General features: G+C 38.2%; 1 protein-coding gene across 5 annotated transcripts in view; it reads left to right on the top strand.

The window, feature by feature from the left end:
- TBC1D5 (TBC1 domain family member 5) overlaps positions 1 to 26553 on the top strand; it is a 314125-nt gene that overhangs the window by 233634 nt on the left and 53938 nt on the right. For all 5 annotated transcript variants that reach the window (XM_063128520.1, XM_063128512.1, XM_063128544.1 and 2 more), the window contains exons 15-17: positions 7638 to 7744; positions 19413 to 19498; positions 25007 to 25239. In XM_063128520.1, the coding sequence (XP_062984590.1) occupies positions 7638 to 7744; positions 19413 to 19498; positions 25007 to 25239 (426 nt within the window). The remainder of the gene's footprint in view (positions 1 to 7637; positions 7745 to 19412; positions 19499 to 25006; positions 25240 to 26553) is intronic.

Consider the following 26553-nt stretch of genomic DNA (forward strand, 5'->3'; position numbering starts at 1 on the left):
CTAATTCTGACAGTCTCTTGAAATTATTATTTTAAACTGCACAGTACAAATTGAACATCAAACTCAAAGAACTTGCTCTGTTCTTCTAATAAATCTTAAAGATATAAATAATTTATTTTAAACAGGGCCAGCTTTTTGGAAAAGCCAGTCCTCTGCGCATTTAGTAATAAATCCTGAAGTTATGTCTTCGTTTTACTTGCTCACTTGTGCGTCACATCATGATGAAATGGACACTTACCACAATGCCTACCTGTGCCCCTGCTATTCGCTCTAACCCAAATGTGAAGGCATGTAGAAAAAGCAGTGTGCAGCTAGGTGGTCACTGGCCCGTAGCGCCCTGAGTGTTAGCATTCCCACAAGCTGCAGAGGAAGATTGGGGTTGAAAAACCAAGGGAAAGTGTGGGTGCACGGAGGCTAATTTGTAAGCAAGCACAATAGGTGAGGCTGTAGAAGAGGAATGGGGAACGCCTGGCCCTCCAGATGTTATTGCATTGGAACTCCCAGCATCCCTCACCATTGGCAATGCTTCCTAGGGCTGATGGGACTGGCAGTCCAACAACATCTGAAACACATTCTACCACAGGTATAGAACATGTGTATCATGCTTTTGGCACGTATGAATTGTAAGTGCCTTAACTCTTCTCTTAAACTGAACATTTTTAATGAAGTGGGAATTGTAAATGATGCTAATAATAATAATAATAATAATAATAATAATAATAATAATAATAATAATAATTTGATTTGATACCCGCCTCTCCCTCTGGATCGAGGCAGGGTAGAACATAAATGCAAACGCCATAAAATACATATAATTAAAACATTTAAAACTAATACATTATTAAAAGCAGCACATTATTAAAAGATATCTTAAAATTCAACTGGGTAGGCCTGCCGGAAGAGATCAGTCTTTATAGCTTTCGTAAAATCCGGAAGACTGTTAAATTGACGAATCTCTCCCAGCAGGTCATTCCATAATCTGGGAGCAGCAGAGGAAAAAGCCTCTGCATAATAGTTGTCAGCCTTGTTTTTGTTAACTGGAGTAAATTCTTCCCTGAGGACCTGAGTGTGTGGGGCGGATTGTATGGGAGAAGGCCGTATACACCATGACGCAATAACCCAGATGTGGCAGTCATCCCAGATTAATCTGGAATGAAAGGTTTTTATTCGTAATGTATTCCCCATGTCCACAACTACCTTTACCATGATGTTTTGAAGCTATTGTCAATATAATTGCTCACTCATGAGGTGTGTGTCTTTTTCCTCAGAAAGAACTTTGTTGTTCAAATAAGTAGAAAGGGCTATTTAATAATAATAATAATCATTGAAAAACTATACTTCTGGGTGTTGGCTACATCTTTCATATAGCTGCTATAAATGAGAAATGATTCTGCTTTCTTGATTTATCAGCTTCTCCTTATTCTGATGTTACAATACACAGAGTATCAGCCAATTTGAATCCATGAAGGTTCCCTTCTTCTGCCTTGAAGATGAGATAGAAGTAGAACAAAGTATTTTATAAAGGTGTGCCTGTGAGGGAATCACTATCACTTAAAAAAAGAAAAGAAAAAGAAAGAAGATTCAGTTTTCACAAAGGTAGACTACAAGCTACTATATTCTCTAGGGAGGGGAATTTCTAGAAGCCATAAACCACTCAACAAAAACCATCTCTGAAGGTTTTATATTATCAGTATTTTTTCATGCTGAGGAAGGCTTAACATCTGGCAGTCTTCTCTTTTTTGCTTTCTTTTCAGGTATTGATGAAAGAACAGTTCCTTCTATGCTTGCTTAGTCTTTACAATACAGTCTGTAGCTCATGCTTTGTTCTCCTAGGAAAAATAGATTTGTATTTGCAGTTGCAGTTGCTACTCTTATATACAGTAAGATCAAAAGATACTTTGCAAGCGCCAAATCCAGCAAACAAACTACAATTTGCAGTCTTGAGTGGGTGATAGCATAGTATTTATCCAAAATAATACTGGAACTGTGGTGTTCTGGCTAATTTATTTATTGACATTATATGGAGAAATAGAGGCAAGATGTGTAGTCTATGCAAGCATCTGTCAAGCTGATTTTTTTTTTAATAAGGTTGTGCGCATAGCTTCACATAAAACCAGAAAATGTTAAAAAGCAAAATGGACCAATTGCTGTCAGAGGTTTAAATTACTACAAGTGCTTTGGAAAAACTTGAGTCATTTCCATATTCTCTTGTTTAAGCCCTGTTGGCAGCTGGCTTTTACCTTTGCCCCCTGCACCAATTTAAAGTCACGAGTGTTATAGAATACTATGCACATATTTACAGTACTATTTCCATGCTGGTAGTTCAAAAATGCCACCCTTACCATAGCACTATTTCAGCAGTTGTTCTTCCCTGAGAGGAGGAGGAAATTCAAGTCAAGAGTCCTTAATTTCATCACAACTGCTTTTCCTTTGCCTTTCATTATATTTTTCTTAATAATCCTACTTCCTTGTACTATGCCTTGCAATCAGAATGGTCCAAGGGTACATAATGATTCCATATTAAAAAGGGTTGGTGATTTTAAAGCATAAGAACATAAGAAGTTCCATGCTGGATCAGACCAAGGGTCCATCTAGTCCAGCACTCTGTTCAGACAGTGGCCCACCAGCCACCGGCCAGGGACCAACAAGGCAGGACATGGTGCAACAGCACCCTCCCACCCATGTTCCACTGAGTGAAGAAGCACTTCCTTTTATTTGTCCTGGATCTCCCACCAATCAGCTTCATGGGATGACCCTGGGTTCTAGTATTTTGAGAGAGGAAGAAAAATGTCTCCCTATCCACATTCTCCATACCAAGCTTAATTTTGTTCACCTCTATCATGTCTCCCCTTAGCCTCCTTTTTTTCCCAAGCTAAACAATCCCAGATGATGTAACCTTCACTCCTAGGGGAGATGGTCCAGCCCCTTAATCATTTTAGTTGCCCTTTTCTGCACTTTTTCCAGCTCTATAATATCCTTTTTTAGGTGTGGTGACCAAAACTGTATACAGTATTCTAAATGTAGTCACACCATAGATTTGTATAAGGGCAGTATGATACTGGCTGTTTTATTCTCAATTCCTTTTCTTATAATGCCTAACATGGAGTTAGCCTTCTTTAAAGAAGCCGCACACTGGGTGGACATTTTCATCGAGCTGTCCACAACAATCCCAAGATCTCTTTCTTGTTCGGTCACCCCCAGCTCAGATCCCATTAGGTTATACTTGAAGTTGGGGCTTTTTGCCCCAACTTGCATCACCTTACACTTGCTTACATTGAACCACATCTGCCATTTGGATGCCCACTCTCTCAGCTTGGAGAGATCCCTTTGGAGCTCTTCACAATCCCTTTGTGTTTTAACCAACTTAAATAACTTGGTGTCATCGCCAAACTTGGCCTCTTCACTGCTCACTCCTAATTCCAGATCACTTATGAACAAGTTGAAAAGAATTGGTCCCAATACAATCCCTGTGGGACCCCACTATTTACTTCCCATAGTATGGGTGGATGGGAGAAGGACAGAATAGTCTTCATGCTTTCCAGCATAAACTTAATTTTGGATAATATTCTGATGTAGGTAACTTCTGGTCACAGAGCCTCACCAGAAGAAAATCATCAACAACAAAAGAACAATATGGGGCGGAGTGCATGTGTGGCAGAGGGCTCAGCTCCACCCTTGTATACTGCACTTTAAAAACCCCACTCCCGCCAGTCATAAGAGATTCAGCAGCAGACTCAATTCTGCTAGGGGCCTGCCACCATTGCTTTATTTATTTATTCATTTATTACATTTCCAAACCGCCTCATAGCCGAAGCTCTCTGGACTTCTACTTTGATCATAAGATAAATTAGTTCCTTCTGCTGGGTTGGTTCCAGATTTATGCTGGATCAACTGTACTGATGGAAGTGGACTTTCCTACTCCCTGACCCTCTGAAAAAGCTACCCTGATAGCCAGGAGACTCTCTGAATGAGGTGAGCTGTGCAGTGGCCAGAGCGGGGGGGGGGGGGGGGAGGAGGGTTGCCCAAAAGTCAGGTGCAGTTACATTGCATGAGCACTTCCTCTCACAGAAGGCAAATCCTGGATCCAGCTCACTATATCTGAGGTCTTTCTTCATATCATTGGTCAAAGTTAGTTCAAACAATATACATGAAGCCAATCTGAGGCGAAAAAACCATTCATCTGATTTGTGTAATGCGAGAACAACTAACTCATACAAAATTACCCTTCGCATTTATGAACTAGAAAATCACAACTTGATATTTTTTCAGTTCACAAAGAAGGAGCTGCCCTTCTGTGCACTTTCTCAGCTGTGGTGTTACAGTGTTCAAAGAAAAAAAGAACTTGTATGAGGGCTGTTCTTCTTCGTGGGGCTCATCTACACAAAGCAGGATATTCCACTATGAAAACTGTATATAAAAGGCAGGAGCCACACCAAGCAGCATATAGCAGTATGAAAGTGGTATGTCTCAGTGGGCCCCAACAGTCAGTGCATTTCAATACGCTATAAAGCAATAGTGTGGCTCCTGCTTTTTATATACCACTTTCACAGTGGAATATCCTGCTTGGTGTAGATGAGCCCATGGTTTCTGTGCACCACATGTATGAGTTGTGCACGTGCATGGAGCACATAATCAGAAACAGAGTAAGCAGTCTCAATCAAAATATTCTGATGAAGATGGACCCAGTCTTCACAGTGTATTAGTCCTTAGTGGTAGTTCTCAGTATGTCAAGATTGTTTTCAGCTGATTTATCACTGTTAGAGAATGTAAGAAATAGTGTTTACCACCAGAAGATTTTTACCTTATTTCCATTATGGGGGGAAATGCACTTTGGCACCTGTAATGCCTTTTGTATATACTATAAGCTTTTAAAAATCACCAATATCTGCAGTCCTTTTAAGTTTGGCTGCTGATGGAAATACAACATTTTTACAACACTTTAGAAATAATCTTAATGCTAGTTCATTTGCAATGAAGTTAAGACATAATTATAAACTGGATAGAAACTGCATAAAGCACCTCAACCTTAATGTTTGCTCCTATAGAGACTTAAGATACCAGAAGTAGAAATACTTGCCATTCCAATAATTGTTTCTGTCTTTCACCTAAAATATTGTATCTTTTACAAAATTTCAGTTTTCTTATTTCCAGATTTTGTTTTTATTATGTGATATAAGAGTTCATTATTTTCGCTTGCTTAGCCTGCTGTCTTTAAACACTTCTTCATGAGCAGATTCTACTGTATTTAGCCAGATTTACTTCTGATTAAACATCCTTTAGATTGTTCTATCATCAGCTAAGGTTGCAATACTATACACACAGTTGGAAGTAAGCCTCGCTAGAGTTACTTCTGGGTAGATATGTATAGGATGAACCTTTTGTAACATGCTCATATTATTGTCTGAATTTTCATCATTGTATCCATGAGATTTCATCATTGTATCCCCATTATCCTTCATAGAAAAGATGTTTTAGAATCAATTTAACGTTGCAATCCTAAACAAACTTATGAAAGAAAAAGTCCCACTGATTATTTGTATTACTTCAAAATAAGTATTATGTGATGTTTCTGTGGTATACACACAAAAATTGTTGGTCCAAATACTTCTGCAATAGTCACGTTTGCCAACAGAAAATTGTTTGGCAAATACAATAATACAATACAAGTATAATAGCAAATAAGAGTATTTATTTATTTTGTCATATCAGAGAGGAGTTTCATTACTTCCTTTGTTTCTTTTTTATAATTTTCATTATTGAATCAAATCAGTTCAACAAAATTATCTTAAAAATCATATAACTCGTAGCCTTATTTCCGAGAGAGAAACAAGTAAGAAACTCTAAAATCTAGTTTCAGTTAGAGTGTTAAAAGGCATGTTTGAAGAAAATACATCAAATATTGTTTCACAAAAAAAAACATTTATGACATGCTAACTACTTTCAGCATTATTTATTTTAAGAACGTATAAAGGATTCTTATCCTAACTGCCTTATAGTGTGTTACATTTGATTTGATTGGTTCTATATAATGTGTAGTCCATTTATTATAGTCGACAAAAAGAACTCTTGACTGAGCCCATTGTATTGCATTCATTATGCTAACTTCAAGGAGAAAAGGAAAAAACAGGTATCTGAACATGAACAAGAAAAACAAAAGGAAAGGAAAAGAAACAGGCAGAACAGATAAAGAATGAGTAGGATAAGTGAGTGCTTTACAAATGAAAGCAGATGTATAAAATTACAAGCTGTCGGATCAGCAACGGAAATGAAGATGATAAAGTAGCTCCCTACACAGATTATAATTATTCATTTTGCCCAGTCCTGCATCTTTTCCTTATAAACCTCTTCAGAGAAAGATGGGAAGGTACTGAAGGAGATGAGGTTGACTCACATGAAGAGGGGGGATCAGTCTAGTAAGTCTCTTAAGGCTACAAAACACTCAATATATTTTGGATTTCATTTAATTGCAATGATTCCCCCCCCCCCGTGCTCTACGTACATTTCCCACAGAGGTTTTTAATTAATGGAAAGGGTGTTATTTCTAAAACTGGAGTTCTCAAAACAGTCAAGTTGTTCTAAAATGTATTTACAATTAGTACCAATGTAAACACAATCTCCATGGTGAACTCTATAAGTATAATTAATAGGTCGTGCTTTGGCATGTCCAGCAGATGGGTTGCCAGGATTTAGTGCTAAAGAAATTAAATAGTTTACACCCATAATTAGGTTCACTTCCCAGCCACCCCTCACTGCTGTTGTAGGGTAACTAGACTAGAGAACAGAAATCTTACACAACTTATTAAAATATATCAAGAACTTTTTATATATTAACATTAGGAAAAGGAAACAATTTGGAGAAAGCAGCTCTAGAATATGCGGTAATAATAAGAGTCCATATATTTCAACTAGAACCATTGAAACCAATGAGACTTCGGCTGTGTTTGTACAACATGATGTCCAAATCAATGGTGGGGTAATAATCAATTCAACAGTTGTTTATCTAGGGGGTACTTCCCACACAACATGATAATAATCAGCTGTGGTGTGGATTAGGACCAGCGTTGAGTTGACTGTTAGTCCATGCTGTGTTGACTCACTCATCCCCTGCCCTTTCTGTCCCCCCTCAGTCCTCCCGCTAGTATCCCATCAACCATTGCTGCTGAAAATCTATCCTACCAGCTGGACTAGAGCGGCAGCCACTGCTTTGACCACTTTTGCCTTGTGGCTGACGAAATAACCAATGGTGGCCAAGGAAATAGCCCTCCACACAACACGATAACCAACAGTGGTGCAAATAGCCAACTCTGCACAGCATTGTTTATTTGTGTTGTTTTTTTCAGCCAAATAACCAACTGTTGGTTAAACAACTCTCTTTACACAATGTAATAACCCACAGTTGGTCAAATAACCAGTTGTCGACTATTTAAACCACCGTTGGTTATCGTGTTGTCTGAACCCAGTCTTAAACTAGTCATGAGTATCTTAAGTTCTATTGATTTCAATGGCTGTAGTAAGGATGACTAAATCTAGATCCAACCCAGTGTAAACTGTTTCCAAATAATGGGGTCAAAATTATTACTTTCATGTTAAACTGTTAATGTGAGAAAAATATCAATCCTATTTCCTATTATTTTTAGTGATATCAAGTAATTATCAGACGTGCTTGGGACTTCTGATGCATTATCCACCTATTGGTGATGTCCACTCATTGATCATGAGAGCTCTTTTTCTCAGAGATCCAAAGGTAAGTCATCCTTAATTTTGTCCAATGCCAAACTTGGAAATCTTTGAATGAGTAGAAAGTCTCAAATGCTCTTAAACTATTAGTAGTCACATTTCTCAATAATGAATGATGAAATGAGAGATTTAACAATGGTGGAAGTTGTCTTGTAAGAATCAATTGTACCAGTTCTTGCAATTTAAGGTGAGAGATGCCAAGATTCGAGCTTGCTACTTTTGACCTAGATGCAGGTTATCTAATCCAAGGTTCGGGTGGTAAATCATTGGCCTTAGGTTAGTTACTTAAAGCCTTTCCAGATATTCTGATATTAATGGGGAACTCATAGCTGTTGCTAATTCCTCACATGACATCATCTCTGGTAACACAAGTTCCTGGTTCCTAGCACAGGTAGCACCAAGGTGCTGAAAAGTGCATTGATGAAGCTAGGAAATACAACTATCAACCAAGGGTTTGCATGGGGTCTTTATTGTATGCTGCAGGTGACATACCTCTCTCCTATATTGCTAGTCATCCCCCACCCAGTGTTAACATTTTAAATGCCTAGAAAGCAGAGTAGGGAATTGTATTATGTTTTGGTTTTTTCATTCAAAGGCATATGTGTTTCTCCATATATAACGAACATCAAAACAAGAAATCAGGCTTATTCTCAGCATTCATTTCCCATAGTTGCAAGCATAGTTGAAGACTCCTGACGTAGCCAACAACTAGCAATGGGCAAGCCACTCTGGCTCACATTGGCTTCGTTGGAAATAAGCCATCTCATCTCTCCACTTTAGCACGTGCAGCTGTTCTAACTCAAATGCTTCATTGCCATGAGAGAGATAGTTTATTTCAAAGCCAAACCAATGTGAGCCCTAGACAGCTTGTTCAACTCTAGTTGTCCTCTGCCTCATCCATCCTTGATTGAGAGGTGGTATACAAATGTTACTTAAGAGATCACTAAGTGGCCTGCTCAGTTGCTGTGCCCATCAGAAGTTATCCAAGATTTGGAGGTTTGGACCATCATGGCTCAGAAGAGGGCCTTTAGTGTCAAGAGTGCCCGCTCTCTGGAGCTTCCTACCATTACAAATTAGACAGGCACCAAGCCTTCCAGGTTTTCAGAGAATACAACAGTCGTTCCTGAGAAGATAATCTTGTGTTCTGTACACTGCTTAGAAATTTCTTCAATATAAGCAATTCAAAATATTGTTAAATAAATATATGTTTTAGGAATATTTTAATACAATTGTTGAACGATCACAATAGCTTTTCACAAGTTCTGTTTCTTTTTGGAAGAAAAGACATTGGGGATTTATGGTTTCTTCTTGCTAATCAATTTTTTAGGTTGGTAAGGAATTATGGGCTCAAAAACAAGCAAAAGTGCTAGATTTCCAGTAACATCAGTCCCAAAATAGCAAGCACACCTGAAACCCAAAAATTGCTTTCCTCCCAAAAAAATTTTTAAAATATCTCTTTAGCAGCTCTGCTTTCCAACTCCAGAATACTGTACCTTTGAGGTTGTCTTGTTCCCAACTGAGAGAGGATGAACCAATTTCATAGCCACCTCCCATGACCCAGTGCAGTAATATGACATGCCCTCAAGACCTTATTCCTGTGCTTAGTCTGAAAATGTCTGACGTGTAATATGCTTTTGACTCATTACTGAACTGTTTGCCAGTGGAGTCTGATGGCTCCGATATAAGTGGGGTGGTGAATCCGCTACAGGTTTCAGCCAGAACTAGTCAGAATTCTAAGGAGTTATTCACGTTTGGGTAGCAATTTTGAAGATCTAGCTGGTTCTGACAAACCCGGAGCAGATTCACTGACATCGGCACCACCAGCCTCCACTGCTTTTTGCCCGTTAATTAATCAGCCATTAGTAGTGAACAAGTCATGTCAAAACTAACCAGAGACTTTGAATAATAAATTTAAATGACTCATGACACTGAGTTGTTTTCAATGGTAGCAAAAAGCACTTCCACTCGCACAAAGTGGGGCACTTGATTTTTGCTGCTCCATGCTGCCCACTGCAGGTTCCACAAAAGCAGTTCCTGAGGGTTGGAGGACCCTCCTGAACAGTATGGACTCTGGGGCAGAGGGCTGCAGTAGCTGGGTCAGTGAGATAAAATCTGATCCCCCTACCTTACATAGGGGACTGATTCCCCTACTTCCATAATGGAAGTACTTTCCCTTATGTAAAGCCACCATTGGATACATCTCACTATATTTTTAGAATTGTGCACAAATCATTTGGGTAGGCTTGATTATCTGTCCAGTACCTGAGTCTTTGGCAAGTAACATAATTAGTTCAAACTAAAGACACAAATATCATAAAGACTTACTGAGGCTTGTCAAAAAGTGAATTTTAGAAGGCAATAGCTTGTATCTTTAGACATGTGAGGTGAAATACAATTTGGGTGGGAACCATAAATAATTTTCTTTAGACATTGTACAATTGTTGATTATCAGTGAATCAGCTACTAGTAAATTAACAATCAGTGCATAACCTGAACCCTTATTTCTATATCTTAAGAACCATCTTTAGAACGTGTATGCACTATTAATGGCTACTCATGATTTAGTGCAAGAATTTCACTAAATGCACACAACGGTTACTTCCTTTTTTAAAAAAAAAAAGGCTCCTTATTTTTTACATTGGTTTTTGCATCGAGGTACTTGCACACACATCTTCTCAGTCTTCTTGTGCATCATATTTTCTTTTTTGATCCTAAGTAAAATCATCACCTCCTTGATACTTAAAAACATCTGAAAATGCATATTGAAAGATCTGAAAATTCTGAAATTTGCAGGCACTAAAGCTGCAAATGTTAAAAATATAATACTCTTTTAAAACAGGATCCGATTTCTTCGAGCCAAAACTTGTTTGATTACTTTGAGAAGTAAGTGATTACTGTTACATTCTGCCACCTCCCCGCACCTGGAGCACCCATAAAAAAAAAGATGGAAATCAAGAAAAAATAAACTCCAACCATTTTCAGCTTCCAAACAAGATTTATCATACTGTTAGATCATTATTTACTGCAGCCATTTCATGGAATGGTGCCTATAATTTAAACAAAAGCAATTACAACAGTATAGGGGTGCAACTGTGATTTTTTTTTCCATTTTATTTGTGAAAAATATGTATGTTTTATATCTATGAACAAGAAACAGTTTCCTAGAAAATTATTAAGTATTAGTGGAACACTAATGAATTTTCACAGTCTTCTAGTTTCTATAACGGAAACCAAACAATACTTTCTGGAGTGAATTGATATATGCCGTAGTTCTGTAGTTCTGTGAGTGTTTATTCAGACGTAAGCCCCACTGTGTTCACTGGAATTTACTCTCAGTGAAGTGTGCATGGGATTGCAGTCCTAGTATATTCTCAAATTTCTTAATTATCCTTGGAATTGCGTCCCTTGTAGTACCTTTAGAGATGTGGGCAACGCAGCCTTTGTGGAAGCATCTTCAGTCCAGAGAAAAAGGGCCTATAGCACAGGAACACAATAAGTAACCAGGGGCTCATCTACACCAAGCAGGATATTGCACTATGAAAGCGATATATATTTTATTTATTTATTTATTTATTTATCATATTTATACCCCGCTCCTCAGCCAAAAAAGGCTCTCGGAGCGGCTTACACTTAGCAAAAAAGACAGTCCCTGCCTTCAGGCTTACAGTCTAATAAAGACATGACACACAAGGAAAAGGAGTTCAGGAGGGAAGAGGTAAAGAAAGAGAGAAATTAAGTGGACTGGGGAAAGGGCTGATGGGATTGTCCTGCTCCCGAAGGAGGGGAGTCCAACTGGAGCAGGCCCCGATGTTTCCTCGGCCTGCTCCTGTCCCCTCGGTCCTTCTTCTTCCCCACAGGACCAAGATGGCAGTTTGCCCTGTGGGGGTGGGGAAAGAGTCCAACAGGAGCAGGCCCCGATGTTTCCTCGGCCTATAAAAGTCAGGAGCCACACTACTGCTTTATGGTGGTATTGAAGTGCACTGACAACAGTTGGGGCCCATTGACACGTACCATATACCGCTTTCATACTGCTTTTATAGTGTTATATCCTGCTTGGTGTAGATGTGTCATGAACCCCAACAGTTGTCAGTGCACTTCAGTACCTCTATAAAGCAGTAGTGTGGCTCCTGACTTTTATATTCCGCTTTTTTACCGCTTTCATAGTGGAATATCCTGCTTGGCGTAGATGAGCCCTTGGAGTCTATAAATCTACACAGAAGTATTCCTAAGCACAAATTGGCCATGATAGTGTCATATATTTTGTGCTCAGTGAAAAATACATGTTACAACACTATCTTTACTAATCCTTGAGCTCTGCCTCTAGACACCACTTCTCTTGTCAGTGATCACCATGTTCCTTCCTCCTTTCCACAAAAAAGGTGCAGCCATAATGAACTCGGGCATATTTTCTTTGTTTCTTCCATTTTTACTGGAATAGTTTGTAAATTTGCTCACTTTGAGGACTACTTCTAAAATACCCCATCTTCCCTCAAATAGATGTGTAGCGAGCGAACCCTATTGGAAAAATGACTTTTTAAAAAGTAGAATTGTAAATAGTTTTACCTTGAAGCTGCCTCAGAGTGAGAACATCTTGGAACCATAGGTCAGTTGCTCTAAGCCTGTCAAAGGGGAAATGTGGTATACGTGAAATAAACCGTATATATGCAAAAATTAAAATATTAGATTCTGAATAAAGCTGTCAATGCTGTCAGTTTTATGGAAACTATAATTCTATATGTATTTGCATGCAGTTTTAACTGATGTATGTAAAACAGATGTAAAATTTCTAATTCGATTATTCTAAATTTATTTCCTGACTTAGGGCTCAACTACACCAAGCAGGGTATTCCACTATGAAAGTGGTATGAAAGCGGTATCTAAAAGGCAGGAGCCACACTACTGCTTTATGGTGGAATTGAAGTGTACTGACAACTGTTGGTCCCATTGACGCATAGCATATACCGCTTTCATACCACTTTCATAGTGTTATATCCTGCTTGGTGTAGATGTGTCATGGGCCCCAACAATTGTCAGTGCACTTCAGTACCACTATAAAACAGTAGTGTAGATTGTGCAGTGCACTTCAATACCGCTATAAAGTAGTAATGTCGCTCCTGCCTTTTATATACTGATTTCATAGTGGAATATCCTGCTTGGTGTAGATGAGCCCTTAATCTAATAATTTTTAATAAAGCTCTTTTCATAGCTTGACTTTTTTATCTTCTAAAATAAGTTGTGTTAAACCAGTTATTCTTAATTGCAACATTTCAGAAGTGCTGTTAGTAAAGGACATGCCGACGGACAGAAAGAACAACCTCAAGGGCTTGTAAAACAATGCTAGCCTCTATGGGTAGAACTAAATTTAGTCATGCTTGGAGCAGCCCAATTGAAATCAGTGGTACTTAACTTTGTCACGTCTTACTTAAGTGCCATTATTTTCAGTGCGTCTTCTCTGTGTATGACCCAGGCCACAGCTAGACCTAAGGTTTATCCTGGGATCATCCAGGGTTCACCCCTGCCTGAGCACTGGATCCCCTGTGTGTCACCTAGATGAACAGGTTTGACCCCTGGACGATCCAGGGATAAACCTTAGGTCTAGCTATGGCCTAAGTCTAGATCCAACCTAATGACTTTAATATCAAATTGCCATGGAGAGCAATCTCCACATTTTCATTTGCTTTATTGAAATATATTCCAAATATGCATACTACATTCCATTCAGCCACACTTCTTCAGAAGGAAAATATCCTTCTGAAAATTACCTTGATATGAAAAGGAAAGTATGTTGAATGCATACATGTATTTTGTGAGAAATTTATTTTATTTTTTTCCAAAAGCACCTAGAGTAGGTGTTTGCTGTATTTTTACTATGCTGCAGTTGCTTAATTTTTTGCATGCTGCGCCACCAATGAGAAGTGCCGTTAATTTTCAAAGCAGACGCTTTCAAATGGAAAATAGATACGTAGGGATGGCAATCTCAAAAATATAAAGCGATTAAAAAACAGTTCTAACTAGAGTTGTTCAAATAAAGAAAAATTAAAAACTCAATTAGAAACAAAAGTCATAGAAAATGTGAACATATTGTGTTCCTTAAATAACCAGATGTTCTTTTCTTCCTGAAGGCAGTCAAGCCTAGGAATAAAAGGTTTTAAACTATTGTTTTAAGTTAACTGTGAATTTTGCAAATCTGTTTTACCCTATAGCAAATAAAATTCTAATACAGCAACATAAGCAAAGTAATCTTCATCTTTGGTTGTTCTTATTGGTATGTGGTTGAGCTAACCTTATCACTATGACTTATTATGAAGCTAAACTGTTATATAGGACATTACCGTTTTAGATGATGTACAAAGAACTTGCCAACTATCTTTTGTTTGAGTGCTTACAGTATTTGCCCCAAGTATTTCTGCCAAAAAAAAAACTTTAACGAATCTCCTAGCGGTGATGGTTGTGTAGCTGAAGCAATCTCAAAATAAGGCACTTTAACTTTGATACTCAGAAACAATATATGATACTATCATAAAGAAGATCTAAAAAAAATTCCATCTCTTCAGATTATGCTAAACCCATTAGGATTTTGGAATAGATTTTCAGAGGAATAAAGACTAGGATCTAAAGAGTTGTGCTCAACCTTTCATGTAGTGTCAGGATGTTTCTGGAGAGGGCCTCTCATAGTACCATTCTGTACCCAGTCAATATCTGCCTAGTGTCATCCAACACAGTGCAATGGGATGTAACCAGGATCAAAAATTGGCAGGTACTAATGGAAGTTTCTTTGGATTTGAAGGTGAGGAACCCTAATTCCTATAGAGATTAGGATTAAGAGTGCTGGTTTCAGTTAAAAGACTGGGAGTGTTTCTTTTGTGTTGACTCTTACTATGGGACCAGTTCCGTTATTGAACCAATAATCCAGGATTAAAGTACATGATGTTATGTATGCAGGCATTCATTTTGATCCAGTGGGTCAGTGTCTCTTAATGCTACAATGCACAAATGGCTCCCCCATTAACTTTAATCTTAAAAGGCATATCCACAAACACATCCCTCTGCTCTCATCATGAGTATTAATTGGAAAACCAAACATGTGCATTAAAAGGTATGTTTTGTTGTAGTAAACCAGTATCTATGATACTGGATACTTGCAAGGACAAATTTGATTGAAATTGTAAAAGAATAACCTGTTTCCAGTTAATTTTTTTACCCAAGTAAAGTAATGTATCCATCATCTGAATTGCTGTGAGTTGGTTTCTTGGGTCTCAAAGATCGTTTTAGTTTTGCTTTCCACTTTTTTTTACTGTTATTGATTTAGGTGCTGCTTAAAAGCTGGAATCTCTTTTTGAAAGCAATTGCTATTTCAGAGTTTTTGTTTTCATGTCTGCAGCAGAAGAGGAGGCTTCATTCTGTTTCATTTCTTAACATTGCAAAAGAAAAAAGAAATATACCTGCCATGAATTGTAAAATTTTAATGGCTAGATTGCAGCTAATTAAAAGTTGCTGTCTTTCAACACTTAGACAATAGCATCCTTCAATTAAGTCAAATATGATATTTTCCTTACATAATCATTATTGAACGATTAGTAATAAGTAGGGTTGCCCCTCCTGTATTAAGTAGGGGAGCCCTCCCTTAGGAGAAACTGTTTTTAGTTATCAATTCCTCAAAACAGGAAAAAGCAAAAAAAAACCACCACCCAAATTATTGACTAAATGAACAATCTGGATTATTTAATTTTAGCGTATGAGGTACAGTGCTGTCAAAGAGTTACTGAGTGTAGCCAGGGGTAAAATTTGAAGCAAGTGGCAAAGAAAGAAAGAGACGGAATTTTCAGTAGTGTTCCATACCTTTAGAACTCTCTCCCAAAAGAAGTATGTATATGACTGCTCCGTTTTTAAACAGATCTTTAAAATGTAATTGTTCCAACTGTGTCCTGTTAAGTCTGATGAGGTGGGTTTTAAACTGTTGCTGTGTTCGGGTTTTGAAATTGGGTTATTTTATTTGTGTATTAAAATTAGTTTTATGTTTTTAGTGCTCTTTTGTAAGCTGCCTTGGAAGTGCTTTCCCCTAAAAGGTGGCATATAAATATTTTAATGATGCAATCCTATGCATGTTTAAATGGGGGGGGGGGGACCTCCTACAATTTCCAGCATACTCCAAAAGTTGTAGGACTTTTTTCCCATGAAAGCATGCATAGGATTGCGGATTAAATAAAAAGAATTATGGAAAAAAATTCTCTTAAGATACCATTCCAAAAGTGTTTGACCACTGTTCATTTGAATCAAATCTATCATCTACAAGATGCTAAATGCTGGAGATGTCCATCCTCAGGAACAAATCTGCTACATATTTTCTGGAGTTTTGTGACACAACCTTTTTGGGAATAAACTTTAAAATGTCATTGTGAATATTTGCCAACTCCCAAAACAGCAGGTCTTTTGGATATTTCAAAGGTAGACATCTTGGAGAAGTCTTTGAATTAGTTTTGTTTACTTACTTATTCGTTACATTTATATCCCGCCCTTTCCTTCAAGGAGCCAAAGGCACCTTACATTATCTTCCACTATTTTTTATAATAACAACAACCCTGTGAGGCAGGTTCGTCTAAGAGTCACCCAGTGAGCTTTATGGTCAAGTGGGAATTAGAACCGAAGTCCCCTGAGTCCCAGTCCAACATTCTAACCACTTCACCACACTGTTCAATAGTTACTTCAGCTATTCCATCCTGTGAGAAAATCTCAGGTAATACCCCAATAGCTAAACTCACATATTGCAAGAGAGCTAAAGAATGACGCTTGTTGGACAGATTTATTGAAAAAGTCATTTATTCATAAAACACTTCAATATGAAATTGAATGATGATGTTCATCCATGCATATTGTTTGCCCTTCTAATCAAGGAACATGTTTTTCTTCTTTATTTGTTGTTCCTAGTAATAATTACAATTTATTTTTTCATAATTAAAGAAAAGAAAGGCAGACATTTCAAAGTAAAATATGAGTGTTGAATGTGCAAGCCAGTTTCACTAGAATTCCTTTCTAATGGCTGAAACCACAGTATAAAATACTGAATGCATATAAAATACAGCTTAATACATATACATTAAAAGATGCATAAGGAGAGCCTGTCATTTATGAATAAGTAGTATTCAAGAAACCTAAGTTTCATTTTGTAATCATGTTTCTAAATATTAATAGTAAAATGGACCAGAAATACTATGAAAATAATATTTTATCTCTCTAATCATGTGGCAATTTTTTAATATAAATATCTGATGATGGTAAAAAGGATGGTGACGAAATGTAATATTCTCTTTCCTTCTATGGTACTAAATTGTTGATTATGTGTATTAAAAATTGTTAGTGTACGTCAGGAAAACTTACAACTGCAATTCTGAAAACTTTCTTGGTAGTTCACATTAGAGTTCGTAGCCTTGATATTTTTCCAATTCACAGTGTTGCTTTTTATACTGATTTCTAAATAGCAAAGATTCAAGATAGAATAGAATTTGCACTGTCTCTAGACAGCAGTGAATATGGAATTCTAGCTCACTGACACCCTAATATAGAAATATCTTAGGGTTTAAGAGATCTGACTTTTTAACTAATGTGAGGATAATTATCTTCACAGCAAATAGTTGTTTCAAAATGTCTATAGTACTTAATTATTTGGGTCATCTTAAAATCTATTTAGGATTATTACAGTTTTTTAACGTATAATTGGTTTTCTGTAAAGTCATTTAGTGGGTGAAATATTTCACTTGGTGCCAGTCCAATTAGTATTTTAGCTGGTTATGCTTGCACTATTTCCACATTAATTACTTAATTAAATTAAGCTTATCTACTTATATTCTGTTGTGCTGAATGTGTTCCTTTGTTAGAGGCTGCCCCAGCTGTCTGTCCTAAAATATCCACAACAATAGGTTTGCTGAAGTCTGCAGTGTTTTATCCATGGGGGCTTGTAGAATACTCTTAAAGGTTTCTGTATATAAACAGTTTAGCAATATGTTTTCTGGTGATTCGTGTTAGGAATATAGGAATATATAGGAAGCTGCCTTATAATAAATCCAACCATTGTTCCATCTAGTACAATATTCTCTTCATTGACTGGTCTTGGCACTGCCAACCAACTATTTGATAAACATAAGTAACAGTTTTCATCAAAGATGCTTATTGTCTTTACAATGCTGTTTCTTAATCTAAACATTATTTACGTCTTCGAATCTGAGTAGGATAAAATGGAAAGGCTGGATGCTCTTGAGCACATTTGACAATACCACCTGTAGATAGCTATTCTACACTTGTCTAGTAGGGAGATTTTACTAGCATCCCCAGTTACTTCTTCCAGAACCTAAAAGAAAAAAAAGAACATCCAAGGAGTTACTGTGCATATCTCTATCCTTCTGAGCATATCTCTTTCCTTCAGATTTTGAACCCATGGCTCCACTAAATAAATCCAAACAGATAAATGGTGTTATATTTGCTTATCGTTAACAAAATTAGACATGAATTGTTGTATTAAGCACATCACTGTTAACAGGATAGACTGAACTCAATCCAGGAAGATAAATTAATGAAGGTCTATGGAATGAGCCTAAGGACATATAGTTTCCCTGATAGTATAGGTGCAGGTGGGTGAGTGAAGATCGCAGCTCTTCAATCTTAGTGAGCCATGATTCCCACAAGGAGCTTCCCACACAGCTGGCTACTTGAATTGTAACCCCATGAGTATTGCTCCCCATGACAAGCAATTTATGTGATGTATAACTGAGTGAGTGAAGAGTTAGATGTCTCATGTGGTAAATCTCTAAAAGCTGAGCATGTTTTCAGGGCACTATTGTCACATTTGTCATCCACAATATCTTCTTCTGCCATGAAATTGAAAGGAGATTTTATGCAATATTCACCATGAAATAATTGCTGTTTTCATGTGAACTCTTCCTTCCTAAAGTACTTCCCGATATTACCTTTCATGGACAAAGCTGCCTCCTAAATTGGGATGAAATTAAACTTTGAGTCCACAAAGAGGTTATTGCATGCTGCCATGTCTTCCATTAATGGTCATTTTGTTTATAATATCTGCAGTATGTTTATAATGATAATTCTCTTGAGGCACAAACTTCAGTGTTAGATTCTTCTTAAATCCCCTCACCTTCAAAGTTTTGTTTGTGCATTTTTCTAACTGAATATGTTCTATAGAAGGACTACTATAAAATATATGAATTAGCCTTTTAAAGAAGTATTAATCCAAATAAATTATTGTAATGTACTGTTGACTTTAATTTAATAATTTACATTATTGATTTTTCACCTTTGGAGAAAAAGTAGGACAGCTATGTTACTATTCCGCACTAAATATGTATCTTTTCATTCAGGGCTAGCATTCCATCCTGTAGAGTAGTTTTTTATATAGTTAGAGAGAAGGTTGTATGCTCCATCTAGTGGCTATAGTTAGTTTAGTTGGAAAAATAATACTAACCTGAAACATTGTCATACTTTTCTCGAGTACTCTGATTAGTCAAGACGAATAATACAAAATTTGGGAATAAATATTTTGATTTCTGGTTTCTTGATATAATTTTTTTTCTATGATCAATTTTAATCTAACTAGAAATTTCATTGAACTGCAGTTTGTTGACAGTGTTTTCACATATTTTACTGATATACTAATTCTCTTTCTTTAGAGTAATCCAAGACCTGTGACTTACCAATTCCAACAAAATTTGGATTACTACAAAGCACGTGGAGCTGACTTGATGAATAAAACTCGGTAACCATTATATGCATTTTTCATATTTTACCATAAATTCTGCTTCATGACAAATGAACGATACAGGTTAATTCAAACACACCTGGGAGTTAAGGGTCTATGTACATGGGATTTCAACCATAAACCATTTATTTATTTTCTAGAAGTCTTACATAATGATTTAATAATCTCTGTGCATCAGAAAACATATTTAGGGATATAAGAAGATCCTAGAATCAATCCATCTAGCCCACCATCCTACTTCCCACAGTGATTAACTGGTTCATTATGGGAAGGCCACAAAGAGGCAGTAGCTCTTTTGTGTTGTTGCTTTCAGCAGCTAGACGTTGTATGTAGTCATCAAGGAATAGCCATAGATACATTTATCTTCCATGAATTTGTATTTGAATAATATTGCAGTGGCTTACATCCAAAATTATGGGAAATTAGTATTATTTATTACCCCAATCATTTACAAATTAGATTCGATTAGTTCAGCAACACCTACATCCCATCCTTGATAATGGGCACCGCTTAGGATAAAGTCCACAGTCACCTCCACGGTCACCTCCACTCTAGTCAGTTAATGAACAAATGCACAGTCATTTAGGGAATCTGGAAATGTTGTGTCCTTGTCAGCCCAGAGATTCATATGTGGAAATTGTGCATGTGCGGGTTTTATACAGTGCTGCTCAGTGATTGACAATGTCTAGTATGTAAAGCAATGTTCGTGAGGAGTGTTCTCTGATACTGAGAAAGCAAAATGACCAGCTCCTGTTCATGCAGAGTTCTTTCTATGGACAGTATCAAACTGTGTAATTCCATTAGTTTAAATGACGTTGCACTAGTGGAAACTAAGTTCTGAACTATGTGCAAGAGAAGCATCAAACTAAAGCTACATTTGTGCAGAGCATAAAAAGTCATCCCCTAGATTAAAGTAAATCACAACCCTTTCCCCCATACAGACGGGTATTTTGTTCAGAGGTTCTGTGATGCTGAGATGCACATGTAAGAGCTCTGTGAGAGCAGAGGAGGCCTAATTACTTCAGTGTTGAAGAAAGCTTTGCTTGTGCACTTAAGCTGAATATACAGCGCTTGAAAAGTTCAATAAATGGACTAGTAGCTACTTTCAGTAGTCAGAGATAGTAAATCTATGTACACCAGAGAAAATGGATGGGAAGGTGCTGTTGCACTCGTCCTTCTTGTGGGTTATTGGTCAAAAGTTGGTTGCCACTGTGTGAACAGAATGCTGGACTAGATGGGCCTTTGGTCTAATCCAGCTTTGCTCATCTTATGTTCTTATGACTCTGCTTTGCAGTGTGGTGTAGTGGTTACAGTATCAGGTTAGGATACTTCACTAGATAACCTTGGGCCAGTCATTATCCCTCAGTCTAGCGTATTTCACAGGATTATTGTGTGGACAAAGTGTGTTCATGGGAGGGAAAGAACCATGTATGCTGCCTTTAGCTCCTTGGAGAAAGAGGTTTTTTTGCCTGGCACCCATTACTTAATTCCAAACACAACCCCTGTTAGAAACTAGTTTTATTTATTTATTTATTACATTTTTATACCGCCCAATAGCCAAAGCTCTCTGGGCGGTTCACAATTGTCTGTGACAATGAGGGTGCTAGTCCCAAACGAGTGAATGTTGAAGAAAGCTCTCCAATAGGCACTTGTGACAACTGGCACACAGCCAAATAACAGCAGTGGAGGACAATAAGGTTTAGCAACTAGCATTTGTAAAGTGCTGGCATAGCTGCTTTTTCCAAGGGGCAACCAGGGCGGGGGGTGGGGGGAGAAATGGTATCTGAACTTAACTATAGGAGACACAAACTCAGCATGTTAATTTATTGTGTTTTACTTATGCATTCAGTTCAGATCTGGGGCAAAACCTGTCTCACTGTGCACAAAAGTTTCAAATTTCTCTGTTACTGTTGATTGATTAAGTGATTGATTTGAAATATTTCTATACATTATTAAATCTTTTTAATCCTATTAAGATTTCAGGCAGTGTACAACTAATTATGTCATTATATGATAAATAACAATGAAACATAGATATAATACATCAAAACATACAGTTTAAAATACCTAGGTGAATAAAAACAATTTTGCATCATGCCAATAGGGTTATAACAGGCCCGTCTCTTTTGGGAAGACATTCCACAACTGGGAGCCACTGCCAAGGAGGCCCTCATCTTTGTTGATAAGTGGCATAACTCTGCTAAAGGAGGTGCCTGTAGCACAGCCTGTGCAGAAGATCTTAACGGAGGGGAAAGTTGATAGAGGAAGCATTCCCTATGGTATTTGGGTCTCAAGTCATTTAAGATTTTAAAGATTAGTGCCAGAACCTTGAATTAGACCTGAAACCAAACAGGTAGCCAGTATAGCTCTTTTAAGATTGGTGTAATGTGCATACCAGCCAACATTCTTGACAGCTGTATTCTACACTGAATGAAGTGATTTCCACCTCTAAGATATCTCCAAGGGCAGCCCGATATACAATGCATTGCAGTAATCCAACAATGAGATTTCCAGAACATGGATCACAGTGGCCAGATTACCCTTATCCAGAAGCAGGTGCAGCTGGCAAAACAGCCAAAGCTGGGGAAAGGCATTCCATGCTATTCCAAAGTATCAACATACCTACTTGGAGCAAAACTGATTAATTTCAAGGTGAGGGAGAAGGCAAGTGAAATAGACTACTGCCACTTAAGAGAGTGAGTTTAGGGTTCTGTCTCTGAGAAGATTTACAGGCAGAGAGAGAGAGAGAGAGATGGTCTGTCTCATTTAAAATTGGACCAAAACGCTTACTAAAAAATCCTCCTGGAGGGAATTACTCTGCGAGTAGAAATTGAAGACAAAGAGAAACCATCCAGGCACCACATATTTTATTCATGTCGTTCAAATTTAAATCACTATATGGGTTTGCGAAAAATTTGTGCAGATTTTTAAAAACATAAATGTGCAGCGTTTATAGCAATTTTGCTTTTTCAGTGGCTGCACACATAAAGAGAAGCACTGTCTTTGAATCAGCTTTTAGAAACAAAGCATTTTCATCAGCGCAAAAACTGAAGAGACTGAATCATTGTACAGCTTGTTTTAAAAATATACTATTGATATCCAAGGTCAATTATGCTTATTGTGATGAACCAAAATTGTCTCTCCGGAAATTGGATTCGCATCTCCTTGACCATTTTTTACGAATACCTTGCTTTTAAATGCATTTCTTAATGACTGTGCAACATAATCAATCCTCATTTTTCTAGTGAGAGCTTTGTATTGTTTGTGCATCTTGATGGCAGACCCATAGATATTGATCCTCGATTGATGGCTGTAATAATCTTTTGCATCCGTATATCAAATGTTTAAAGGCAGCAAAGAGAAAAGGCAGCACTTCATTTGTTATAGTATCAGCTCTAGATTTCGCTTTGTGTCCTAGTCTTTGTTTACATGTAACTGCATTTTAGGAAGATCACTGTTTATGTCAAGGACATTGCTGGCAAAAAGTATGTACGTTGAAAAGCTAGTAAAGCATCAGTATTATTGTTTGGGAGAGGAAGGTGACTATGAGCACTTTTCTAATCATAGCTGATGTACAGTCAGTCCATTAAAAAAAACTGAGTCTCTCCACCTCAGCATCCTCCTCTCAATAGTGGAACTGCCATTGCTTTCCTGACTACTTAAGTAGAGAGATAGCAAGGAGAAGTCTTGCCCCTGGCCCTCTCTCTGCCTCCTTTCAGGTGAGCAGTGGTTTTTATTTTAGTGAAATTCTGATGTTATATATTCTCTTACTGTTTTGAAATCCTTGGACAAGGTGTTGGAGGCTGTGCTGGCTTTTCAGTCATAGGTGATGTTGGATGTTGCTTACTATTTAGATCCATTCCAGACTAGCTTCAGGCTCTGTTTGGGTACAGAAACTGCCTTGGTTGGCTTAGTAGATGATTTACAATGGGAAATAGATGCGGGGAGTTGATTCTCCTGAATCTCTCACCAGCTTTCAATACCATCAACCATGGTATCCTTCTGGATTGTTTATCTGGGTTGGGCCTTGGAGGCATGGTGTTACAGTCGATCCAGTCCTTCCTGTATGAACTGTCTCAGAAGACGATGCTTGGAGACGTCTTCTCCACCCCATGGCCATGGCCTGTGGTGGGCCACAGGGTTCCATTTCGTCCCCTATGCTTTACAATATCTACATCAAACCACGGGAGAAAGTCATTTGGAGGCTTGGGCTGAAGTGTCACTACTATGCATATAATACTCAGCTTTGCTTTTCATTTCCATCTAATGATCCTAGTCATGAAGTAGTGTATGGAGAAGGCATGAGGTAGTGTATGGAGATGGTTTGGGGACAGATGATGACAAATAAACAGACTTAATCCAGACAAGTGAGAAATACTGTGAGTAAGAAAAGTGACTGATTTGGATAAGGATTCCTTCTTATCCTAGAAGGGGTTGTACTCCCTCAAAGGACCAAGTGCACAGTTTGGGTGTGTTCCTTGACCAATGGCCAAGAGTATTTTTCACCAGCTTAGGCTGCTATTCCAGTTGCAAACCCATCTGTAGAGGGAGGATCTTGCCTCAGTTTTTTCCTGCTGTGGTGACTCTGTAATGCGCTGTATATGTTTCTGTCTTTGAAAAAGGTTCAGAAACTTCAGCAGGAGCAGCATATGGCTGCCTGGATATTGGTTGGGGCCAGGTGGTGAGCTCATGTGACACCAATACTGCACTAGCTGCACTTGCTGCCATTGTGTTTCCGAGGCCAATTTGAAGTGCTGTTTTTAACTTTTATGTCTTTAACCTTTAACGCCTTAAATGGTTTGGGCCTGAAGGACCACCTTCCCCTGTACCAGCCTGCCCACACTCTGAGGTCATCAAGAGAGGCCCTTCTCACCTGCCCACCACCAAGGGTGATTAAGTTAGTGGGTATAAGGGAGAGGGCCTTTCAATGGTGGTGTTCAGTGCTACCCCCAGTATCAGAGGCAGTAAAACTATATACCCTAGTTACTAGGGGACATGGGTGGGAGGGTGCTTTTGCACCATGTCCTGCTTGTGGGTCCCTGGTCAACAGCTGGTTGACCACTGTGTGAACAGAGTGCTGAACCAGATGGACCCTGAGTCTGATCCAGCATGGCTCTTCTTATGTTCTTATGGTGTTGCACCTCTGCAATCTACTTACATCAGGAATTCACCAGGGCCTTTCTTTGCAAGTCTTCAGGAAAGCACTGAAGACCCACCTGCTTTCACTGGCCTTCCCTTAAGTCTAGGCCATTGGTTTTTAATTGTACGTTTTGTTTTTATTGATTTTAATTGGCAATCATTTTTATAGGTTTTATTGAAACATGTTTTTATGGATTTTTTTAAAAAAATTGCCTGCTTTGTGTGGTTTTAATGTGTTTCCTTTAATATTCTCCCAGTTTTGTAGTTTTTAAAAATGTAACTAATATATTCTGAAAGTTTTCAGCCATTTTTCCAATGTTACATAGACTATTAATAGCAGCAATTTCCATTTCTTTTGTTTTATAGTGTCAGCGCCAAGGTTGCTCCACTGAACATAAATAAAGTTTCCAGTAGCTTACTAAATCTTGGCCGAAAGCTGATTTCCCCAGCTATGACTTCAGGCGCTGCTGCTGGGACAGTTGTAGGTAGCAGTGGCACCTTTTCTTATGCTGCACTGCCCATTAGGAGCACTGTGGAGCTCCCGCAGCAGCAGCAGAGAATGATGAAATCTGAAAGTGTGCCGGTTCAACTCAGCAAAGGTAAATATGTAGTATTACTCCTTTTTTTAGATTAAATTAAGCAATAAACAAAGGTGAGGGGCTGTTAGCCAAATTTTTGGATAGCGGTTTCAAATCCACATGTGAACTTCAGTCTCGCTCACCTTTTCAGCTCCAGGCCATGTTTACCTCTGTTCTAAACTCATTATCTCTCCAACATGTGGCTCATGTTTTCTTTCTTTCCACCACCACCCCGCCGGCATTACTCCCTCTTCCAAGCCTCTTACCTAGCCCCACTTCTTGCTTCCTTTAGCTGCTATCTCCTCAGACCTCTGTCTCCTGCTTTCTTTGGCCCCTGCTTTTATACTCTTTCCCTGGGTCTGCTTACCTTTCCTGATCCTCCAGGACAGTGGCGCAGAACCTCAGGCCCAGCAGTCAAATCTGGCCCACCTGGGCTCCAAATCCAGCCCTCCAAGGTTCCCCAGAACCCCCCTTTCTCCTGTCCCCACCCCACCCTTTCCCCCAGCCATGGATTGTTTGTGGGTTTCCCACCTTTTGTGAAGATTTTTATCCGCTTGAAAAAGTTGAAATGCATTCCTATGGTCTAGTTACTGACAGTAAGAGCTTTACGCTAAAATACGCTGGTATTTTTGGTTTCGTGGCCCTGCCCCCTTTGCCTTCTCCCTGACCCACCACTGGAAGCGGCCCCTGAGAAATTGTCCAAGATAGAATTAGGCCCTCAGGCTGAAAGAGACTCTGCATCCCTTTTCTAAGATCAGAGCAAATCTGCTTCCGTAACATTAAAGATGTTCAGCCATTCATTATTAGACGTTTTATCACCACCACATCATCCCTGGCAATATAGATTCCTACATAGTATTGCAAAGAGGCATTTTAATCGTATTCATTTATTTTGTTTGCCCTTTTGCTGATCTATTCTTAGAAAGGAAAATAGTATTGACCTATTTTGAAGATAATGCTTATAATCCACAGGACTAGTTGTGGGGAAAATATTAAATTTAACCAGATGTTGATGGTCCATTTTGCATTACGTTGGCCTTTCAGGCTGTGTCAATTGCTCTGTAAGATCTATGGGGGACAGTTGCTATATTTTCTGATCACAAATGAAGGACTGTGATACACATTCGGTTCACATGACTATAAGTTTCTTTAAGTTCCAGTTATGGTTTATAATTGTTTTCCCTTTATAGTTCATGCCAATACTGTGTAAGTATAGATTAGTATGATGAAAATGCTCTATAGCCCACATTCCTCCTAAGAGAATCACTTCTCATTCCAAGAGAGTGATCCTAACCTCAACCAGATGACCATGACTGTTCCTAATCCTGCCCCACT

Source organism: Elgaria multicarinata, chromosome 1 (assembly GCF_023053635.1).
Source record: "Elgaria multicarinata webbii isolate HBS135686 ecotype San Diego chromosome 1, rElgMul1.1.pri, whole genome shotgun sequence".
NCBI lineage: Eukaryota > Metazoa > Chordata > Lepidosauria > Squamata > Anguidae > Elgaria > Elgaria multicarinata.